Raw genomic sequence first — 21,644 nt, forward strand, 5'->3', positions numbered from 1 at the left:
GCAACCCTATAGGTGGAACAACAATATGAACTAACCAACACTTCCCCCGAGCTCTTGACTCTAGCTGCATATGAATCAGAAGATGGCCTAGTAGGCCATCAGTGGAAAGAGAGGCCCATTGGTCTTGCAAACTTTATATGCCTCAGTACAGGGGAATGCCAGGGCCAAGAAGTGGGAGTGGGAGGGTGGGGAAGCGTGTGGGGGACTTTTGGGATAGCATTGAAATTGTAAATGAAATAAATACCCAATTAAAAAAAAAAAAGAAAATTGGACATAGTACTACCGGAGGATCCCGCAATACCTCTCCCAGGCATATATCCAGATGATGTTCCAACCGGTAAGAAGGATACATGCTCCACTATGTTCATAGCAGCCTTATTTATAATAGCCAGAAGCTGTAAAGAACCCAGATGCCCCTCAACAGAGGAATGGATACAGAAAATGTGGTATATTTACACAATGGAGTACTACTCAGCTATTAAAAAGAATGAATTTATGAAATTCCTAGGCAAATGGTTGGACCTGGAGGGCATCATCCTGAGTGAGGTAACCCAATCACAAAAGAACTCACATGATATGTATTCACTGATAAGTGGATTTTAGCCCAGAAACTTAGAATACCCAAGATATAAGATACAATTTGTGAAACATATGAAACTCAAGAAGAACGAAGACCAAAGTATGGACACTTTGCCCCTTCTTAGAATTGGGAACAAAATACCCATGGAAGGAGTTACAGAGACGAAGTTTGGAGCTGAGACGAAAGGATGGACCATCTAGAGACTGCCATATTTGGGGATCCATCCCATAATCAGCCTCCAAATGCCGATACCATTGCATATACTAGCAAGATTTTTGCTGAAAGAAACACTTTTAAATCTTAAATTATTATCTCAAGTTGAATTTTTATACCCTATTCCCCAAGGCACAGTTGGAAGTCATAGACTTAGTTAAGTATCTCAGTGATTGACTTATCTTATTTGCTCATTTGATTGATTGATTGATGTTATGACCGTTGGTCATGAGACTCCAGTAGCTGGTTTATTCTGGCTGTATATTCTAAGACTCTTAGAGTCAAGGGCCTTTTGCAAACTTTAGTTCTGTCTATTTTTTCTAGGTTCATTTGAGATGCACTTACTATGGGTAAAACGCCATTTGTCTTGTGTTAAATGATTCTTTAAAACACAATAAAAACCAATTAATTTACTATCCATTGCTTCAGCCTACAGCCTACTGGGCTCTTTCAGGGCAAGGATAAGCTGTGATTGTTTTCAAAACAGTTGTTGTAATGTTTCCACATTACATTATCCTCAGGTAACTTCCCCACTCTCTTACCATTTTGTTCTACTTGCTTCAGTGTAATTTTCAGCCTTCCTTTCAAACTGCAAGGAATGGTGTAATAGATGGAGCCCCATGGATACTAAATAGGTAAAAAATTAATGTATTGATACTTGACTACAAAGGTGTGTTTTACATGAGCAACAGAGTGATTCCATTTATGTTCTCTGATATTTCACTTACAATTTATACCAAATATGGTATCAGAATATCATGATTCTGTGTCTTTTATTTATGAAGGATTGCTATATGCCATTCCAATGTTAGATGAGTATTTACTTACCTATGCATAGCCTACTGAAGGTGGGGGGAATGTGAAGAAGATAGTAGACAATAGCCAACTCAAATGGTGACTGATTTCACAAAAAATGGTCTCCTTCTTAATCCCTCAGCTAAGCATAGGCTCCTGGTACCAGCTACATTAAAGTACATTTACTTAAATTTTGTTCAATTTGTATTACATGAGTTTTCTTAGCAAGATTAAAAAAGAAAAAAAAAAAAAAAAAAGCTTCATTACCCAAATAGGGCAATGGCTGGCCAAAGAAAGATTCTATCCAGATCCAGCCTTCATTGAGTTCATTGGAGCTGCTTACAGGAGCATGGTCTATGGATAGCTCACAGGAGTATGGTTGAATTGCTGACATCTACGTCACTAGAAAGCCACCTTAGCATGTGTGATAGATGTCTGTGTTCCCTGCACAACTTTCAGGCAGTCACATCACTGAAGAGCCTCCTCTACCCTTATAGGTTTTCTGTTGACACAGTCAATGGGAGAGCCTTTGTGAGTCTTCTAATTTTCCTGAGCTTTTGGAATCTGCTAAGTTTCTTGTGACTCAGGTACTCTCTCTAAGAAGGAGTATTTCATATGCTCTGTAAGTGATGATATTTTCTCCTGTTCTTTTCTCTTTAAAAAAAAAATGACATTCTTTTAAAGATCTCCTATCTTCCCCCAGAAACCCACTTTTCTCCTTCCTTCCTTCCTTCCTTCCTTCCTTCCTTCCTTCCTTCCTTCCTTCCTTCCTTTCTTTCTTCTTCCCTTCCCTCCCCTCCCCTCCCCTCCCCTCCCCTTCCCTTCTCCTTCCCTTCTTCCTTCCTTCCTTCCTTCCTTCCTTCCTTCCTTCCTTCCTTCCTTCCTTCCTTCCTTCCTTTTCTGTATTTGTCTCAATATCTTAAGGCACATATTTTCATTTTCTATGTTGCCTTCACAATGCTAATAATTTTCCATTCTCCTCTCTGTGTTTTCTGATTCGTGCACTGTAATACCAAGCATGAATAGTTCATTTTTTTCTACCCTAGAGCCTTGTAGTGATTTTTGTCTTTGATGAATCCAGAATCATCAGTCTAGTGTTAGAAGCTACTTTTTACTTGAACTTCATAATTGTAGCCCAGTCCTAGTGTCTTAAGGGTATGATAAGAATCTCTCTGTGCTAGATGGCTGGACTTGTATTCACTTTTTGATATATTTCTTTGCTGACACTATTTCTAATGATGTTCCATCTCCCTGGTGGTCTAAACCTAAGTTTCTATGAAGCATTTTCTTGTTGTAAATTCTATATCAGCTTCAGTGAGTTTTAGGTTATGGTAGTAGCACGTTTACTGTATACACAGCACTTTAGAGACTTCCAAGGACCTTATGTGTATTTCCTGTTCATATTTTCTGCACAGGACATTATGCAGATTAAGTAGATATCATCTATGAAGGAACTGAATGTGATTATTAAATTTTCTAATGCCACAAAGCTAGGTTATACTAAATTGGTTCTTGGTTCAGTATGCATTTCTGCCTCTGATACCCTTGTGTTCTGTCAGTCTTATTTGTAAACATTAATGCCCTTTGTAGTGTTGTCTGACTTTTGACCAGTTAACACATCCCCATTCTTTAATACCTATAAACTTACATAGCATAGGATACTTTGTAACCTTTTGTTTTCTATTTTCATCCCATTGTATTGGTTACATCGAAGGAACTTCATACTTTATAAAATTTTTCTAGTACAAGTGTGCTATTTACTGTTGGTAGCAGATGGTCACAGTGATAACTATGATATTAATATATACTTGCCAAATATTTGTGATTGGCCTGTGTGGGATGGAATAGCAGAGTATATTAATGTATATACATGTATTTTTCTCGCTAAAATTTTTAGTCATAATAGCAAATTTTTTTTATGGCTTAGCAACACAACTTATGTTAGGGAATAACATACAGGCTAAAAAGTAGGTGAGGATTACCTAGAATTTGGCAGGTTTTGAATGGTGTTCTATTACTTTTGTAATTCATAGATGAAAGATATTTTAACATCTTGAGCAATTGATAGCATTTATCTTCACAGATGGGCAGTAGTATAATGTCAAGTAAATAGAATTTGGACTGCCTAATATAATAACACCATGGTGATATTTACTATCATGTTATTTATAGTATGAAGTGTGTCAGAAAGAGTGGTCAATTAACAGATGTGATTTCTTTCTCTGCAGAAGTGAAGTGCCGCATACTACTGGCTCTCCTTGAATACTCAGGTAATGTTTTCTCCTAGTTTTACTGTTGAAAGTATATGGCACAGGATCATACAAGTCTTAAAATAGGAAATCAATTCCTTCTGCCACTTTAAGAGATAAAATGAGCCTTTGACACCTGCCTTCTTCAAAGAAGTGGAAAGAGGATTTTTAAAAAAATATGTGTTTTAATAAAAGCACACAAAAGCTTTTTCTCATGTTTGATCATAAGTACATAAGAAAATACATATAAACATATATTAAAACAGTCCCATTAATAAAAGAAAGAGGAAGCTGGGCATGGAAGAACAGGCAGGCAACCTCATCCCTCAGGAAGCCAATGAAGGAGCAGCATCATAAATTTCAGTCCAACCTGGGTTACACAGCAAGATCTTTCCTTAAGAAAACAAGGGGAAAGGGTATAGGCTGTGGTAAAGGTGATTATTGATATGCAAATATAAAACCATCTAATTGTAGTTTATGTCCAAGGATTTATATAAACATTTTGCAGATTATACATTAACAGACTTCTAACATGTGTTTAGAAGGAACTCAGCATAATTAACAATGATGCCAAAGGACAATTAGACATTTGATCAAAATATTAATTATGGAGGGTAATTGCCTCTTCAAAGCAAGCACTATTTGCTTTTTAATACCTAAAGTGACAGCTGTCACAAGTGTCCATCAAATATGTGTTGTACGAAAGAATGACAGTCTGAGAATGTAGCTCCATTGGTTGAGTCTCAGCTAACAGAAGGAAGCCATTGGTTGCTTCCAGGATGTGGATGTTGTGGATGTATGTAGGAGCTCAGCATTGTCTGCATCATGGTACCGAGGAGCAGGTTCCAAGATCATGGTACCTAGGAGCAGGTTCCAAGATCATGGTACCTAGGAGCAGGTTCCAACATCATGGTACCTAGGAGCAGGTTCCAACATCATGGTACCTAGGAGCAGGTTCCAACATCATGGTACCTAGGAGCAGGTTCCAACATCATGGTACCTAGGAGCAGGTTCCAACATCATGATACCTAGGAGCAGGTTCCAGCATCATGGTACCTAGGAGCAGGTTCCAGCATCATGGTACCTAGGAGCAGGTTCCAGCATCATGGTACCTAGAAACAGGTTCCAGCATCATGGTACCTAGGAGCAGGTTCCAATGCAACAGTAGACACAAGACCTTTACTGGATTGGGAGTGGATTTTCCTTTTCTTTTCTTTTCTTTTCTTTTCTTTTCTTTTCTTTTCTTTTCTTTTCTTTTCTTTTCTTTTCTCTTCTCTTCTCTTCTCTTCTTTCTTTCTTTCTTTCTTTCTTTCTTTCTTTCTTTCTTTCTTTCTTTCTTTCTTTTTTAATATTTAAGAGCTAGCTTCTTACCCAATTCCCAAGGTTGTCTGTGAACTCCTTAGTCAAAGTGACCCCTCAGCCTCAACCATTTGAATATATGGGAAATCTTGTCACAACCATCTTGGGATTTCCCTTTTTATGGCAGGACCCTCAAAATTATATCACAAGTGCATGGCTACAGGTAGAGGGTAATTTGTGACCGTGTTAGCGCCTACCACACTTGGAAGCTTTTGGGGTGAATGAACTGAGTCAAAGTAAAAGGCTTTCTGCTACTTGGTTGGTTGGCTGGTTTGTGCTTGTTACTTGATTAATAACAATACATATAACAAAAATCTTAAACTTTTTAATTTTTCTAAAGATATTTCATAGATTTTTGAATAAAGTCTATTGGGAACAAATATTATTGTTTCTCCAGTTTTTAAAGAAAAATATTTTAGGAGAAGAATAATAACTAGTGGATTGTATTTATTCAACTCAGATTTCAAATATCATAAGAATTCACTCAAACAGTCTACAGTGAGCAATTTTAAGAAGTAGCAAAATGCAGTTTTGAGTTTCAAATTCAGTTTCTTTAGTCCCAGTAGTGGTTCTGTACTGCCCAGCTTTCTCCAGTATTGAGGTGGCTGTTTTAGCAGATAGTGTTGCTGTTTGTAGGTATGCTTATGTGTATGCGTTGATATAGGGTCTCATGGAGCCCAAGATGCCTCAAACTCTGGATGTGGCCCAAGCTCATCTCTTACTGTAGACTCCTGGCTCAGCCTCCCAAGGGTTAGGCTTGCAGGCAGCTGCTACCACACACAGCTGGCAGAGGCTTCTTTCCTTCGTATTTTTATTTTTCTGTTCTACCTATGGTCCCTTTTGTTGCGTTTTCACTCACCATTTCTTTCCCTTTATGCACGGTATGGCATTTAAACAATAGCGAAATTCATCACTTAGGCTGTGAAGTGCTAGTTTTCTTTAGAAAAGAATAGATCCTATCTGATAAATTCTCTACTTAACCCTTTTTATCCTTTGGAAAGTATCCATATTTATTTAGAAGGCAAAGATAAAAGTTTATTTCTTGGGTTTGGGCCTTTAAGATTATTTTTAAAAAATAGTTTTTTGTAAGAACTTTATACATTAGTCCTACATCATCCCCACAGCCCTCTCTTCCAAATCCTACATGTACCCCTCCCAAAGTCATGATCTTTTCTTGAATTATTATTGTTGTAAGCATACACATATGTAGATACATGTGCACCATGTGCATGCGCATACACACACACAAACACACACACACACAACACACACACATACACGACCACTTGGGATTAGACAACCTGTGTGGGAGCTCGTTTGTGCAGGAGCCTGCTTCTCCCTCTCTAGATAGCCATTGACCAGAGGCAGCATCACTACCATTTCTATTCTGGGGCGTGTTTGTGTTCTTGTTTGTGCTTGTTGTTCTCCCTTGACCTACTATCTCTAAGTCAGTTGGATACCCATTGATATTTCTGTGCATGTCTCTATCCCCTTCAGGGTTCTTTGTCAGCAGTACATTAAGGCATTTGGACTTGTAAATAGCTGAAATTATGCAGAATATTGAATTTGTTAGGTGTTTACAGAAGATGAATATAGTAGGTACTTAAGTATTGAAAGGAAATTGAAGCTTTTTTTATAGGAACAAACCCCACTTTTTAAAAAATATATTCCCAGTATAATAAAAATTGTAATCTTCAAAAAATTATTAGAAAACAGTGACAAAACCCATTCTTTTGCCAGAAGCTGGGCATAGCTGTTAATATGTTTGCTGAGGTTCTTTTTTATTTTATATGTTATGTACTAGGAAGCAAGAAGGGCTGTGGCATAGAGGGACACTGGGGAATGTTGAATGACTACAGAATTTACAGGAAAGAGCATATGGCTTCTGCTCCCAGAAAACAGACTCTGGTGCGTTTCTTTACCATACTGCTGTTCTTCGCTCAGGAATGTGACCAGGTTTCTATTTGGTGCCAAGCACTTTTAGATGCTAAGAAAAGAACAGTTGCAACAATAAACTCATCACATTGCATTTTCTTAATAAGCGCTTGGCATTTACAATTCTATTTGTCTTTATTAGATACCTAAGAGATAAGAAGAGAAATGAATCTTATCTTACTTCTTTTTTTCCTTCCAATACTAGGTATTGGACCCAAAGCCTTGCTCTTGTCCATGCTGGGGAAGCACTCTACTGCTGAGTTATCTGCCAGTCTAGAATCCACTGGCTTTGGATACTAAGGCTAATTAGGTGCCTCTAAAGCTCATATGATGAACCCTTTCTGGTTTTAAAGCACTTATGCTCCAATGAGAAATCCAGCCACATAAACAGACTCTCAAAGTGCTATTCATTATCCATCTTAGAGATGTCCTGGGTCTATGATGGCAGACAAAAGTTCACTATGTTTCCTGATAGAGAGAGAAAATTTCACAAAGGGAGATATAATATTTCAATAATTCAAAGAAGTCTAACCTTTCCATGCATTGACTGTTAAAGTTTGTGGATGAGTCTTCTGACTAAAGAGGCACAGAAATGAAATGTGGGCTATAAGGCCATTTAGCAAGGCATTTAATGTTTGAGGGCACTGAGCCTTCCTGCATGTCTCAGAGGACACACTTTTTGTTTTGTTACAGTTTTACAGCTATAAAAGTCTTGCTGCATTGTGGGATGAGAGTAGGGTATGGAGCATTGAGGAGATATGAATAAGATGGGGATTATTATCAAGTAGCCTTGATGCTACTGAGTTTTCTGTTTCTACTTTCTGTGAAATGATTACTTTTTAAAAAATTACTTATAAAACCCTCCATATACAATGTAGATTAAGTGTGTTCTGATGTTCACATAAGCATGTCATCTATTCTCTGCTGAAAATAGCAAAGTGGTACCTGAGTATCACCCTACAAACAATGAGCATTTGATGTCTTGCATATCTACATATTCACTGATAGCTAGAAATGTGGCCAAGGCTCTGACTGGGGGCCCCTTGTACTTCAATAATTGATAATAAGTTTCATTCCCATGGGGCATACTATGTTAAAATAAATCAGTGAACAAGAACAATGTATATTTGGCAGAGTTATCAAACTTTTTGTGTTAGAAAAACTAATGAATGTTAGCTGTGATCTCTTCTGATTTGATAATGGTATGAATGGACATTGGCTTATATGTATATAGAATATAATAGAAAGAGCCTATAAGTGTCTACTGACTCTAATTATTCTGTTGGTGTGGATTTTGGCACAGGGCCATCCTCTAGGACATAGAGAATGTACCAGTGACCACATGCCTAAAAATAAAGTGCCTCTCTCTACTGCAACAGCCATCAGCTAGGGGTATGGCATATAGAGCCCTTTCCTCCTCCATGCTTGGACTACGTGGGAGCTTAATTTTTGTACAGGCCTTGTATATGTATTCATAGCTCCTGTGACTCTTGTTTGCAACAACCGTGTCATGTCCAGAGACCAGCATTTCACAGCAACATCCCTCCCTATCCAAGGAGACTTCTTTTAATATATCAGATATATTTTAATATTCAAACCTTAATGAAAAGCATATTTAAAGATTTGTTATCAAAGAAACTCAAATTCACCCTTTCCCCTCTAGTTAAATGAAGAAATTAAACACTGTCCTTGGTATATGCTTAATAATTCATTTTTAAGCTGGTGTGGTAGCATATACCTTTAATCCTAGCACATAAGAGGCAGAAGCAGGTGGATATCTATAAGGTTAAGGCCAGCCTGGTCTATATAGTGAGTTATAGGGCAGCCAGGGCTACAAAGAGAGACCTTGTTTAAAAAGAAATAGTTTTCACTCTTTGCAACGTTATTAGGGATTATAATTACATCATTTTCCCTTTGCCTGCCCCCTTCCAAATCCTACTATACAGTCCTCCTTTCTTTCATTCAAATTTATGGACTCTTCTTTCATATATGGATGGCTATATGCACACACATTTATATATATATACACACACACATGTACTCCTTCCCTTTTATTCTTTTAAGTTCATTGATTAATCTGTTCATTCAGACATTATTTTTTGAGCAGCTATGCACTTGGTTCTGCTAGACACTGGGGAGATAAGGAGTTACCTACTCTCATGGTTATATATACACATACATACACACATATACATATGGCATATGACAATTGGTATGCCCTCTCCTGGGGAGGGTTATTTCTCCCGTTGTCAGCTTTCCTTAGTTGTTCCTAGTGCTTTGTGTAGGACTGAAGCCTTCTCTGCTTTCCTCATCTATTTTGGCATGTGCATTGTTGTTGGCCTTTCTCAGCTCATGTTTAGACAGCCATGTTGGTGAGAGTTTATGGGTGTAGTTTCTGACATTACTAGAAGAAATAATCTTAATCTGTAGCCTTTCTCCCATAATATTCTCTGAGTATTCTGTGCACTTGTGTTTTGTACATGTATCCATTGGGACTGGGCTCAACAACTCTGCATTTTGATTGGTTGTAAATTTCTGTAACAATCTCTTTCTGTTTCAAAGAGGAGTTTTCTTGATGAGCAATGATCAATACACTTATCTTGGGTGTAAAGATATTTAGAATTAAATAGGGATTACTGTGGCTTAATAAAGTGACAATTTTCCATTCTTCTTTAAGATCTATGAATTCACTAGCTCTAAGTTGTTGGCTCACTTTCTAGTAACATCATGGTTTCTTTCATGTTGAATGAGTTTTAAGTGTAACCAGGGAGCTGTTGGTTAATGCTGGGGTGTGTGTGCCACTCCTGCTCCATGTGGGTGGTGGTCTCTCCAACAGTTTTTGTTTTGAATTTCTTTTTGAGACAGGGTCTCACTACATGTCCCTGGCATTCTAGGAACTCACTATATAGACCAGGTTGCTCATGAACTCACAGAAATTGTACTGGGATTAAAAGCACCATACCTGGCTACTACAATAAAGCTGCCTTTGTGTTCTTTTCCATCACAGACAGTGAAACCCAACTCCGGAGAGACATGGTTTTCTGTCAAAGTCTTGTGGCCACTGTCTGTGCCTTCTCTGAGCAGCTCATGGCTGCCTTAAACCAGATGTTTGACAACAGCAAGGAAAATGAAATGGAGACTTGTGAAGCCAGCAGGAGGTGGCTGGACCAGATTGCAAATGCTGGTGTGCTTTTTCACTTCCAGTCACTTCTGTCACCAAATTTGGTAAGTGACCTTATGACTGCCATTGCCTGCATCTGCCTGCACAGTCACGTTGTTACCAAATATGAAGGAGTTGGTCATTTTAGAGACTTTAAAGGGAAAAATTTTCCGTCACCATTTAGGCTTTAATAAGAATATAGAATGTATTTCTTCTTTTCTGATTTTATCTCTTGTCTCTGACTGATAAAAGCTGGGAAGAATTTCATTGTTAGTTATTCTTAGATCCTCAAGCATTGGCTGGAATAAGTCTTAAGAGGAAAGTGCATTCTTATAAGTCCACTCAGTCCAGAAATAACGACTTCCCCCATACTAGAACTCCCAAGGATGCTGTAATCTGGGGCTGATAACTCAGGGAGCAGCTACTGTCTGGCAGTCTGTTTAAACTTTGCCTGTGCTACACAGTTTCAGTTGTTCCTTTGAAGGAGAGTTTTCCAGTAACAGTATGAAAACCAGCATGTACAGTAAAAAATGCCATGCTTAAGCATGGATAAAGATGAAAAAAAATTCTTGAAATATAAGGAACTTTGGACACTTTCACGGAGACTTTGTGTAGTTTTTGTGATGTCCTAGTGCACAAATGTCTACTTTTATTTGCATAAACATTTTAAGGGCTCCTAAACAGAATTCTGATTTTGAGTATGAGAGCCTGTTTCCTCTGCTAAAGTACATGTAGAAAATGTAGCTTCCAAGTCACATGGATTTAAAACAAATATAGCTGTGTTGATATATCGAAATAGCACTTTTCTTACTGTTGAGTGGAGAAGTGACTGTTGTACTGCACATTCATAGAAGATTCTAGAATGATAGGGTAAGGGCATTCATCTCAGAATGGTTAAGACATACAAAAGTAGACTCTTTAGAAAGGATTCTGTGTACTCCACATGGCAGCAAATTACTTACTTGGTTGATTTGAAGTAAGACACTTTAAACAAGTATTTAAAAACCCATAACGTACCCAATGTAAATTATGTATGACAGTCAGTTTCCTTCCTAACAGTGTAGTATTGTTGACTGAGTGAATGAATGTATGTGTGAGTGAGATTTAATTTTTATTCTATTCTCTTTAAAGTTTCTGATATCTAATCAGTTGCTGCTACTTTGACTTTAGGCTTAATTTTAATTGAAGTTTCCAAGATTAGGAGAAAATAGAAATCACAGAAACAATAAATTGAATAGATTACAATGTATAAAGAACTTTCAAAACTCAAGAGTAATTTTTAAATGACCTAATTTAAAAATGAGAAAATAGATACTGCTCTATAAGGTGTTAAAATGGTCATTAAGTACATGACAGATAGTATTAGCTGCCATTAGATAAATGCAACCTAGAGCCCTCTACAGTAACAAGTGTTGGTGGGGATCTGTAAAAATTATAATCCTCACAGGATTATAGAATAACACAACTTCTTTGGAAAACAGCTTAGCAGTACTTCAAGACATTTAACATATTTCCTTTATTCCTGGAATCTTAGTCCTTAAGTAATACCCAAGGGAGACCGAAACTTCTATTCATTTAAGAACTTGGACAGGGGCTTGTGACAGATGGCTCAGTGGTTAAGAGCACTGACTGTTCTTCCAAAGCACCATGTTCAATTCCCAGCACCCATATTGAAGTGCACAACTGTCTGTAACTCCATAGATCGAATACCCTCACACAACATACATGCAGACAAAAAATGCACATAAAACAAAAGTAAATAAATGATTTTTTAAAAAGAACTTGTGACAAACAGTCCTATCATTCTTATTCAATTTTAGCAACTTGGGTATTTATCAGTGGATGACTAAATAAATAAAATATTGTGTTTCATATTATAAAATCTTGTTCAGGCATGCATAGGCCACCTTGAAGTGCAGGTGGGTGCTAAACTACAGATGAAGCACAGTCTTGGAAGCACGGTCCTAAGGAAACTAGCCTGGTAACAAAATGCACAGAAAACAAAACAAAACAAAACAAAAAAAAAACCAACAACAAAATGTAAGCTGTTTGCTGACATTGTGATGAAGCCTACTGAGCACATTTCAGAGATCAAGGTAGACATCTGATTGCCTGGAGCTAAGAACTGTGGTAGATGCCCCAAGGCATCTTCAGTCCTGATGAAAAAATTCTTAAGTTAGATGGTGATAGAAGTATCTCAGGTCCACATACACAGAAGACCCTGTTCTATGCTTTCTGATTGGGTGAATTCCATACTCTGTGAGTTATCTCAATGGAACTGTGCTTTTTAAAAACCTTTACACTTATTTCAACCAGATATTTTCAATCAGAGTTTACTTGGAAAAAATTCAACCAGACCTTTGTATTAAGAACATAAAGCTCTGAAAATGTACATGCCAATAACTTTGTACAGACTAAAAAGTTTATATTTAGGAATATATGTATGTACATGCATATGCACATATGTGGAAAAAAGAGATTAGTAATTTGGAGGAGTTTTAGTAATTGGAAAGTTTTGAATGAGGAAAGGTAAGGGAGAAACGCTGTAATTAAATTATAACCTAAATAAACATGCATACGTACAAACTTACCATACATACATATATACATACATACATTCATACATACATGAAAACTCAAGCTCAGCTGTAACAATGGCTCTCTGGTACAGGCTTCCCTGGAGCTCTAGGCACAGTCAGTTCTTACTCAGTTCTGTCACATGCATAGAAATAGTATGACTCACACTGCAGTGTTCAGAGATGCCCAGAACATTTCTCCTCACTCTGTTACTTGACATTAGAAAAATGATGGGGTTTTTCAGCCCTGCCATAAGCCTCCAGGTACAAGGTAACCTTTCTAGTACTTCAAAAAGAGTTTGGAGCCTTGGGAGATGTTCAATGGATAAGAGCTCTTGTTGCAGATGCACATGCGTGAAGACCTGAGTTTGAATCCTCAGCAACCACTTTACACACACACACACACACACACACACACACACACACACACAAAACTGGTCATGCTGCCTTGCATGCCTTTAACTACTTTTGTAGTGGGGGAATAGAAGGATGGTCCCTAGAGCTTGCTAATTGGCTAATTAGCACCAGATTCAATAAGAGACTGTCTAAAAGATGAAAAGACATAGAGTGGGCCACCTGGCAACCCGTCTAACCTCCATAGCTGTACCCACTCACACACTCCTCTGCATCTCTCAGAGACACTATCCTTCAGGGGCTCACTTCTATTCTATTGTAGCAGCAGTTAATGCATTCTCTACGGAGTCCTTAGGTTCATTATGATGATACAATTAATCTTACACATAGAATTTTTCTCTTAATATAGCACTTGTTTTCTAAATAACATGAATTACCTTTCAAACAAGGTCAGCATGCATCTTAAGCTTAAACAATTTACTCAAATCTATTGTATGCTGAAGTGGGATGAGTGTAATAAAGGAATGTTTAAAGAGTTGTTATTGTATTCATTGAAAATCTCATTATAGAAATGAGACAAGTACTTGAAATGAATTGGATTCTTTTTCATATTCTAGACTAAGGACGTCACAAAGATTGTGAACATTACACTTGTATGTAAGTTCCTTGGAAGACAAATATATTTGTATATGGAAATTGCTTTTATCATAAGTAGTAATTGAACAACAAATAAATTATTATAAAATGGGATGTCTGATTTAATATAGCTTTTAACTTAAAATTAACAGTTTTCTTTTTCTTCTTAGGTGTCACTTTGTAAGATTTTAGAAGGAAAAGGCAAAAGCACAGATTATTTGTAAATGAGTTTAGTATAATTAGGTTCTATCTACAAGCCAGACTAAAAAGTATTTATATGTTCATTTAGATATTCATAAAATGCAAAGACAGAAAATTGTAAAACCATATAAGTAACCTCCCACTATATAGGATTTCATTTCATTTTGAACAGAGTTCTCATGGATATGTTGACACTAGTGTTATCTATGAAATAAAATGGAAGTGAAGTGATGTTGGCTGTAATTTACATTGTGCCGTAGACTCTGACAGCGCATCATTCTGATCTTATAGATTCCTTTTCTTTATTGTAGAAAGATGAACAAGCCATGCTTGAGGATACACTGGTTGCCCTGTTTGATTTGGAAAAAGTTTCCTTCTTCTTCAAACCATCAGAAGAGGATCCACTGGTTGCAAGTGAGAAACTTTGTATGTCTAGAGTGGTTTTGGTCACAGAGGTTAACATCTTTTCATTTGCGTTCTCTTTATGCCCCTTTGACTTTTTCCAATATTAATACTGACAGAGGCTGTATTTGAGAAGTCCTACTTGAGTAATAGTACATGTTGTGTGGTGAACCTACGGTCTATTATTCATGTCTTTACACTTTTGTAAATGACCATCACTCCTCTACTATTTCAACCTTGTTATAAATGTTTAAGAAGAAGATGTCTACCAGTCTAGAAATGTTGTTTGCTTATAGAAACATTTTTATGTGCTTCCTGTTTTTCACAAGTGTGTGGTTCCTATGAATTGTAATAGAAGATATAAGTGTCTTCAGAGATTGATTGAAGTGTTTATTCACCTTCTCAATTACTAATATGGTGGATGGAGACTCAATAAGTACCCATTTCAAATCCATGATTTGATGAAATTATGATAATCTCTTTTTATTTCTTTCATCAAACACTTATTTTTGAATGCTTACTTCTTGCCAGCACTATTCTGGGTACCAGGTTCAAAGGAGTATTGAACAGATGGTGTCTTCCATGGATTATAAATTGAAGTGAGGAAATATAATGGCAAGTTAGAAAAACAAAATTTGATGTTAAGTTAAAAGCAACATTAAAATAAATCAGAATATAAAGATGAAGAAAGAGAGTAAAAGTTGCTCCTAATAGGATGAGGGATATCTACTGTAAGGGAGCAGGGCCCTGAAGGAGCTGATGAAGAGTCACACAGATATCGGGAGAGGAGGGTCAGACTTCAGTGGATGAAAAGCCTATTGTGTTGCCTTTGGTGTTTTGTCAAGGATAAACTAGCAAGTCACATGCAAGTAGTTCACATGTTTCTAGACTGGGGTTCCATTTGGTTGCTTGTCTAGTCTTTGCCCATCAGCACATTGGCTTAGTTTCTGTAACTGTAGGGATACCTGGAGGTAGACGGTCCCTGTCCTTCATTCCTCCTCCTCCTCCTCCTCATTCCTCCATTGCTTTTCCTTAGCTCTATATTATTTTTTCTCAATCCTGTTCCTCATCATGTGAACTTTGGAATCATTTTGTTGATATCCATGAATACCTTGGAATTTTAAGAAATTGGATGAACAGTGTATATCAGATTTTAAAAAAACGTTGACAATTATACTGGCTAGTTTTGTGTCAACTTGACACAGGCTGGAGTTATCACAGGGAAAGGAGCTTCAGTTGAGAAAATGCCTCCATGAGATCCAGCTGTAAGGCATTTTCTCAATTAGTGATCAAGCGGGGAAAGGCCCCTTGTGGGTGGTGCCATCTCTGGGTTGGTAGTCTTAGTTCTATAAGAGAGCAGGCTGAGCAAGCCAGGGGAGCAAGCCAGTAAAGAACATCTCTCCATGGCCTCTGCATCAGCTCCTGCTCTGACCTGCTTGAGTTCCAGTCCTGACTTCCTTGGTGATGAACAGCAGCAGGGAAATGTAAGCTGAATAAACCCCTTCCTCCCCAACTGTTTCTTGGTCAGGATGTTTGTGCAGGAATAGAAACCCTGACTAAGACAACAATATTGAGTCCTCTTAATCATGAACATAGGCTAGCTTCCCGTTGGTTTCCTAGTTTGTATTTGTGTGTTGTGCTGTGTGTCAGAAATTTCTCATATTAATCTTGTACATGTTTTAGTATATTTATAAGTATTTCATTTTTGAGAATACTGGTACAAATAGTAACATATTTAGTAACATGTTTCTAATTTTGTATTTTGTTGCAGACTTATGGGGAAGTGGTTGGCTTTTTGTATATTAACTTTTTGTCTCTTACTTCCTTGATATATACATACATTAGTTTCAAGAAAACTTGGTTCATCTCAGATTTTCTTCTATCATTGAACATTGTATCTGTAACCAGAGGTTTACTCTTTTCTTAGTGTGTCTGTTTTTCAATGTTCTTTTCTTCTATGGTTGGCTCAGTGAGAATAGATAGTACAGAATTGAAAAGCCGAGGGAGTGAGAGGCATCAACTTTCTTGATACTGATTTTAGTGGGAAATCATAGTTTCTCACAACAAAATATGATGTTAGCTATAGCTTTATATAAATTTTTCTTGTTGAGGAATATTGACCGAGAATAATTTTTCATGAGTACATGTTATGTTTTATCAATGCTTGTCTTGTATATTGCCAGGATTAGGTAGGCTGGTTTTTTTGGCCTATTAATACAATGGATTATATTAATTTGGCATACTTTGTATAAACCCCACCTAATAATGGTATATAATTGTTTGCTTGATTCCATTTGTATATTTTGGGGTAAGTTTTATGTCCATAAAAATTATGGACAAGGAAACTGTTTTCACTCCTTCATGTAGTATTGAATTTTCACGTCACAGTAAAGAAGATGTTGCTAGTTTGTAGTTTTACCTCCTTAATTTCTTTCTGCCTTTAGTTTACAACAGTCTGTAACACACATCTGGCTGCAGCATCACTGTCATTCTTTCTAAAGCATTGTTCACTTAGCACAGCTTTGTTATACTGATAACAAAGAATAAATTCACAAAGTTTAATAAACAATGGCATATGTGACAGATATGAATAAAGTAAAATATGTAAATATTTAACAGGCAAAAATTTTTGTTTGTCTCTGTCTGCACCTCTTTCATTCTATCTCTTAATCTCTTTCTCTTTTTATCTCTATCTATCTCTACATCTATCTTTCCCCTCTCTCCTTATCTCTTTCTCTGTAACCCATGTTATGCTGGAACCCCACAATCTTGATGGTTATTGTTATGCTGGTTTGGTTTTTAATTTTAACAACTAGGAATAAAAAATGTTACCAATAATGAAAAAGGTATTCTTCTAAATCTTCAATTGAGAAACTTATATTTCTATTTCTTAAATCAAATCACTAATGTCTCCCTATAAAATAGTTATAGAAATAAGATAGTCATTAGGATGTGGCATAAAGGAGACTGGTGAATATCACTGCCATAGCCCCATTAGCAATATATACAATTAAGAAGATAACTATGGAGTTTATGATCTATGTAGTCAATGGCATTTGAATTTGAACTCTAATCAGTTTCATTTCAGAAAGCGAGTTTGAAGTACTAATGTTGAATCAAGATATATTAAGTACCTTCTATGTTTTGCTCTTAATTTTTAACTAATTAGTATCAGTGTTCTAGTTTGAATATATTCAGAATGATTTTATATTCTTTTATAATAGTGTAGAAATATTGTGGATTCATATATAAGAAAGAGGATCTAGAGTTGCACGTAAAATACTCCCACAGCTTTTTAGCCATTCATGTTGCCTAATTCCTTTAAGCCATTGAATTTAAGTTATTTGAAAATGGTTACAAGAATTTGAAAAGATAATTTTTAATGATCATAAGCATCCTCAACAGAATAAAGATACTCAAGAGAACAGAGAATATAAAACCCATGTTTATTTCTTAATGGTTGCTATGTGGTCTGTTTCTCACATACTACTTAAGGAGTATACCTCACAGGCTCATTTTGACTAAATATGAATGAGCCAGCTGCTCTGAGAGATCCTCATTTAGTTAAGCAAGTCATCTGGTATATCAAAGTGAAACCATGTTTTCATTACAGAATGAGGTATTAAACTCAGAATAGGTATTAAGCCTATTTCTTTAGCTGCTGAGACTCAGATTGAGTACTTCTTTACCTAATAGCACTTTGTATGCCTTGCAGGCCTAAATGTTCAGTGCAAGTGTCCAACTCTGAGGAGAAAGTTTCTCCAGTATAAACATTACTCTCAGGGGAAGGGTATCCCGATAGTCAGGAGCCAGTGAAAAACACAAAGTCACACTGCACAATAAACATCATACAAGAGATTTATTGGAAAAGATGCAAAGATGGTGGCTTCCTTTGCTTTGTCAAGAAGCAGCAAAGAACTGAGCAGAAGACAGGCTTTAGAAATGGTCTTTGGGTTGGGGTGGAGATTTTCAGGGTACCCTGGAATTGGTGGGATTTTGTGGCCTGATATTGGGGCAAGCTTGGGAATTGGTGGGATTTTGTGGCCTAATCATGGAGTTTTCCCCCTATAAAACAGAGCTTGGCCACTTGCATCTTCTGGGACTGAAAAAGGACCTTATAGCCATTAAAGTAGTCTCGGAGTGAGCCTGGACATCAGAACAGTTTGGGGGGCTGGGTCTGGCCATTTACATACCTGAAGGAGCTTACATAGAGGAGCACTCCTAATACATTACTTTGTAGCAAATTTCAGGATTCCTTTTTGTAAAAAAGTTTAGCACATTTCTAATATAACCCAAATGTACTGTCTAGAGTATCATGACTTCAGGAAATGACGTGGCATTGTCTGTTACTTCAGATGTCCCTCTTACCTACCAAGTGGAAGGAAGCAGGCAGGCTCTGAAAGTTTACTTCTACATGGATAGTTACCATTTTGAGCAGCTGCCCCAACGGTTGAAGAATGGAGGAGGGTTTAAAATTCATCCTGTTCTCTTTTCACAAGGTGAGCTTTTCCTTTTCAGACTTTGGGTATGGAAACTGTTTTATTTTTATTAATGTTTTAAATACATTTAAAGCTAATGGTGAAGTCTTTTTTTCACTAATTTGACAATTTCTTCAGTGTTAAGGTAATGTAATTGTTTCCAGGAATATTTGGTTTTGTGGACTGTGAGGGGGATAAAATCTGGGCTGTGAAAAAAAGTAAATAAAAAAATTAAGGCATAATTATGACCAGAAATATAAAGTAATCAAGACAACAGAACAAATAGCCTTGTGGTGGTTTGAATATGCTTGGACCAGTAGCACTATTAGGAGTTGTGGCCTTGTTAGAGTAGGTATGGCCTTGTTGGAGGAAGTGTGTTTCTGTAGGGGTGAGCTTTGTGACCCTAGCTTCCTGGAAGTCAATCTCCTCCTGGTTACATTCAGAACAAGATATAGAACTCTCAGCTCCTCCAGTGCCATGTCTGCCTGCATGCTGCCATGCTTCCCACTATGACGATAATGCACTGACCCACAGAACCTGTAAGCCAGCCCCAATTAAATATTGTCCTTTACAAGAAAAAAAATTGCTTTGAATATATTTATCAAATGGAGTTGGAGCATTTTATAAGAAAGAGAAGTACATCAAGTACTTCAAATAAATAATGGTGAATAAATCTAATGAACCGATTGAATAAAGTATGGCAGAATAATCAAAGGGCTAGTCTACTATACAGCATAGAAAATGTTCAACAGTAGTATATTTCTGCTGAATGTGATGGTGTAAGCCTGTAGACCCAGCACTCAGGAGGCTGAGGCAGAAAAGATATTAATTTGAGGTCAATTTGGGCTATACAGTGAGACTCTGTTTGAAAATACATACAGTTGTACATGAATTTTTACTCTGGCTTCTGCTGTGTGATTATTCACAAATGTGCATGAGTTCTAAATGTTCCCTGTATCACTGGCTGAACACTTGCTACCTGTTATCATTGCTCATATCGTTTTGTGTGAGGAAATATATATTCCTAATCAGTTTTCTGTAAGTAATCAGTGAATGACATGTGCAGTAGAAGAAATTCAGAATGATATAAGAATGAAGAGTCTTGCCATCAGTTCCAGGAGAAGCTACTGGGGACACAGAAGGGATCTGACACTCATTAGTATGTAGTCTGTTAGTGCAGGAGCGTCTCCCTATCTCCTAAAAGGAGCATGCTAGGTCCCACAATTACATTGATTTCTAAATGGTATCCTACAGAATTCCAGTTTTTCCTTTTGGGGTTTTCAAGAATTATGTTAATTTATTGTGGGCTTTAATAGACTGATAAAAATGAGCAGAGTAAAGAAAGAGATCAACCAGTGTAACTGAGGAATAATAATCAGGCACATGGTAGCCAGATTTGCCACAAGTGGAAATTGTGCTTTGTGCCATGTATTTATTAACCTGAAAGTCTGGTTTTTAGAAGATAGGCTATTCTCCATCAGGTTTCCACAGTGATTCCACCCAAGGGCCATATCTGTGATCTTAAGGATAGGAGGCATTTTCATTTATCTTGGGCATTATGTGATAGTTAAGATCAATGTTGGTGATAGTGTAAAAGAAAAAAAATGAAAAAGAAACAATGACCAGTAGCAGATCTTAGAAAATAAATGAAAAGGCAGGAGGATCTCTAAATTCCAGCCCAGCCTGGACTACAGACTGAGTTCCAGGGCAACCACGGTTACACAGAGAAACCCTGTCACAAAAACAAACAAACAAACAAACAAACAAAAATGATAGAAGTGGAGGGTGGGCAAATGGGTGTTCAAGGTTCCAGAAGGAAACAGATGATTTTGTTTAAAAACTGCCCATGATAAACTTTGTTCCCTTAATGCCTCTCTAGCCATAAAGCTCCTGTGCTCTACCATTAACATCTCTCAGGGTTCTGACAGAACTCAGGGAGAAACAGACCCACTTTGAGTAGAGACTCACCCAGAACGGTAATTCAAAGTTATGCTAAATGAAAGAAATGGTCTTTCCCCAGGATAAACATTATTTGAAGTATTTCCGTTATCATTGTGGCTCTACACTAGCAATTAAAGAATAGAGGGAAATACGTAAATATGACAATCTCAGTGGGGTGGGTAGTCTTCAGTATCAGCCCTTGGCATGTCCTATGGCAACGGAAACAAGGATATTGCTCTCTTCCTCTCAGGGCCTGGAAGTAAATAAAGTCTAAGGTGAATGTGAACTGCAGGAAGCCACAGCTTCAGAACAGAAAGTAGGCAAACAAAAGAATGGCTCTGATTTACAAGCCAAGGCATAGAGAGATAGTCCCACAGGAAAGGTGCCATTAAGAATCTCTACAGTACATGAAGCTGAAGATTACTTTATGATAATCTTTGGCATCCTACATGTGCAGACTTCCTCAGGTTACACAGTTTAATGTGGGTGGGAAATCAAACAGTACACAGAGAATCAATACTCGCTCCTCCTTCCGCTGACTTATTTTCATGTCTCTTTTTATTTTCATGACTCGCTGTTAGCAGTAATCCACGGCGATTGCACAGGGTTACCTTATAAAGAATTTAGAAAGTGTTCACACTCAAGCCAAACAACACACAGCCATTAGGGCAGAGCCACCGGGAGGTGGGGCATAAGTACCAAGATTTTTTTTGCAATTTTCTAAGTGTTTCTGAGTCCACCAGGACAAAAAGACCACTGGTCTTC

At 37.2% G+C, this 21,644-nt stretch overlaps 1 protein-coding gene across 2 annotated transcripts in view; it reads left to right on the forward strand.

Annotated features, from left to right (window-relative positions):
- The window catches only part of Prex2 (phosphatidylinositol-3,4,5-trisphosphate-dependent Rac exchange factor 2), a 310,411-nt gene that overhangs the window by 196,424 nt on the left and 92,343 nt on the right, over window positions 1–21,644 (forward strand). For both annotated transcript variants that reach the window (XM_006495441.4, NM_029525.1), the window contains exons 31-34: window positions 3,817–3,858; window positions 10,139–10,356; window positions 14,370–14,472; window positions 18,816–18,959. In XM_006495441.4, the coding sequence (XP_006495504.1) occupies window positions 3,817–3,858; window positions 10,139–10,356; window positions 14,370–14,472; window positions 18,816–18,959 (507 nt within the window). The remainder of the gene's footprint in view (window positions 1–3,816; window positions 3,859–10,138; window positions 10,357–14,369; window positions 14,473–18,815; window positions 18,960–21,644) is intronic.

This window comes from Mus musculus, chromosome 1, assembly GCF_000001635.26.
Source record: "Mus musculus strain C57BL/6J chromosome 1, GRCm38.p6 C57BL/6J".
Taxonomy (NCBI): domain Eukaryota; kingdom Metazoa; phylum Chordata; class Mammalia; order Rodentia; family Muridae; genus Mus; species Mus musculus.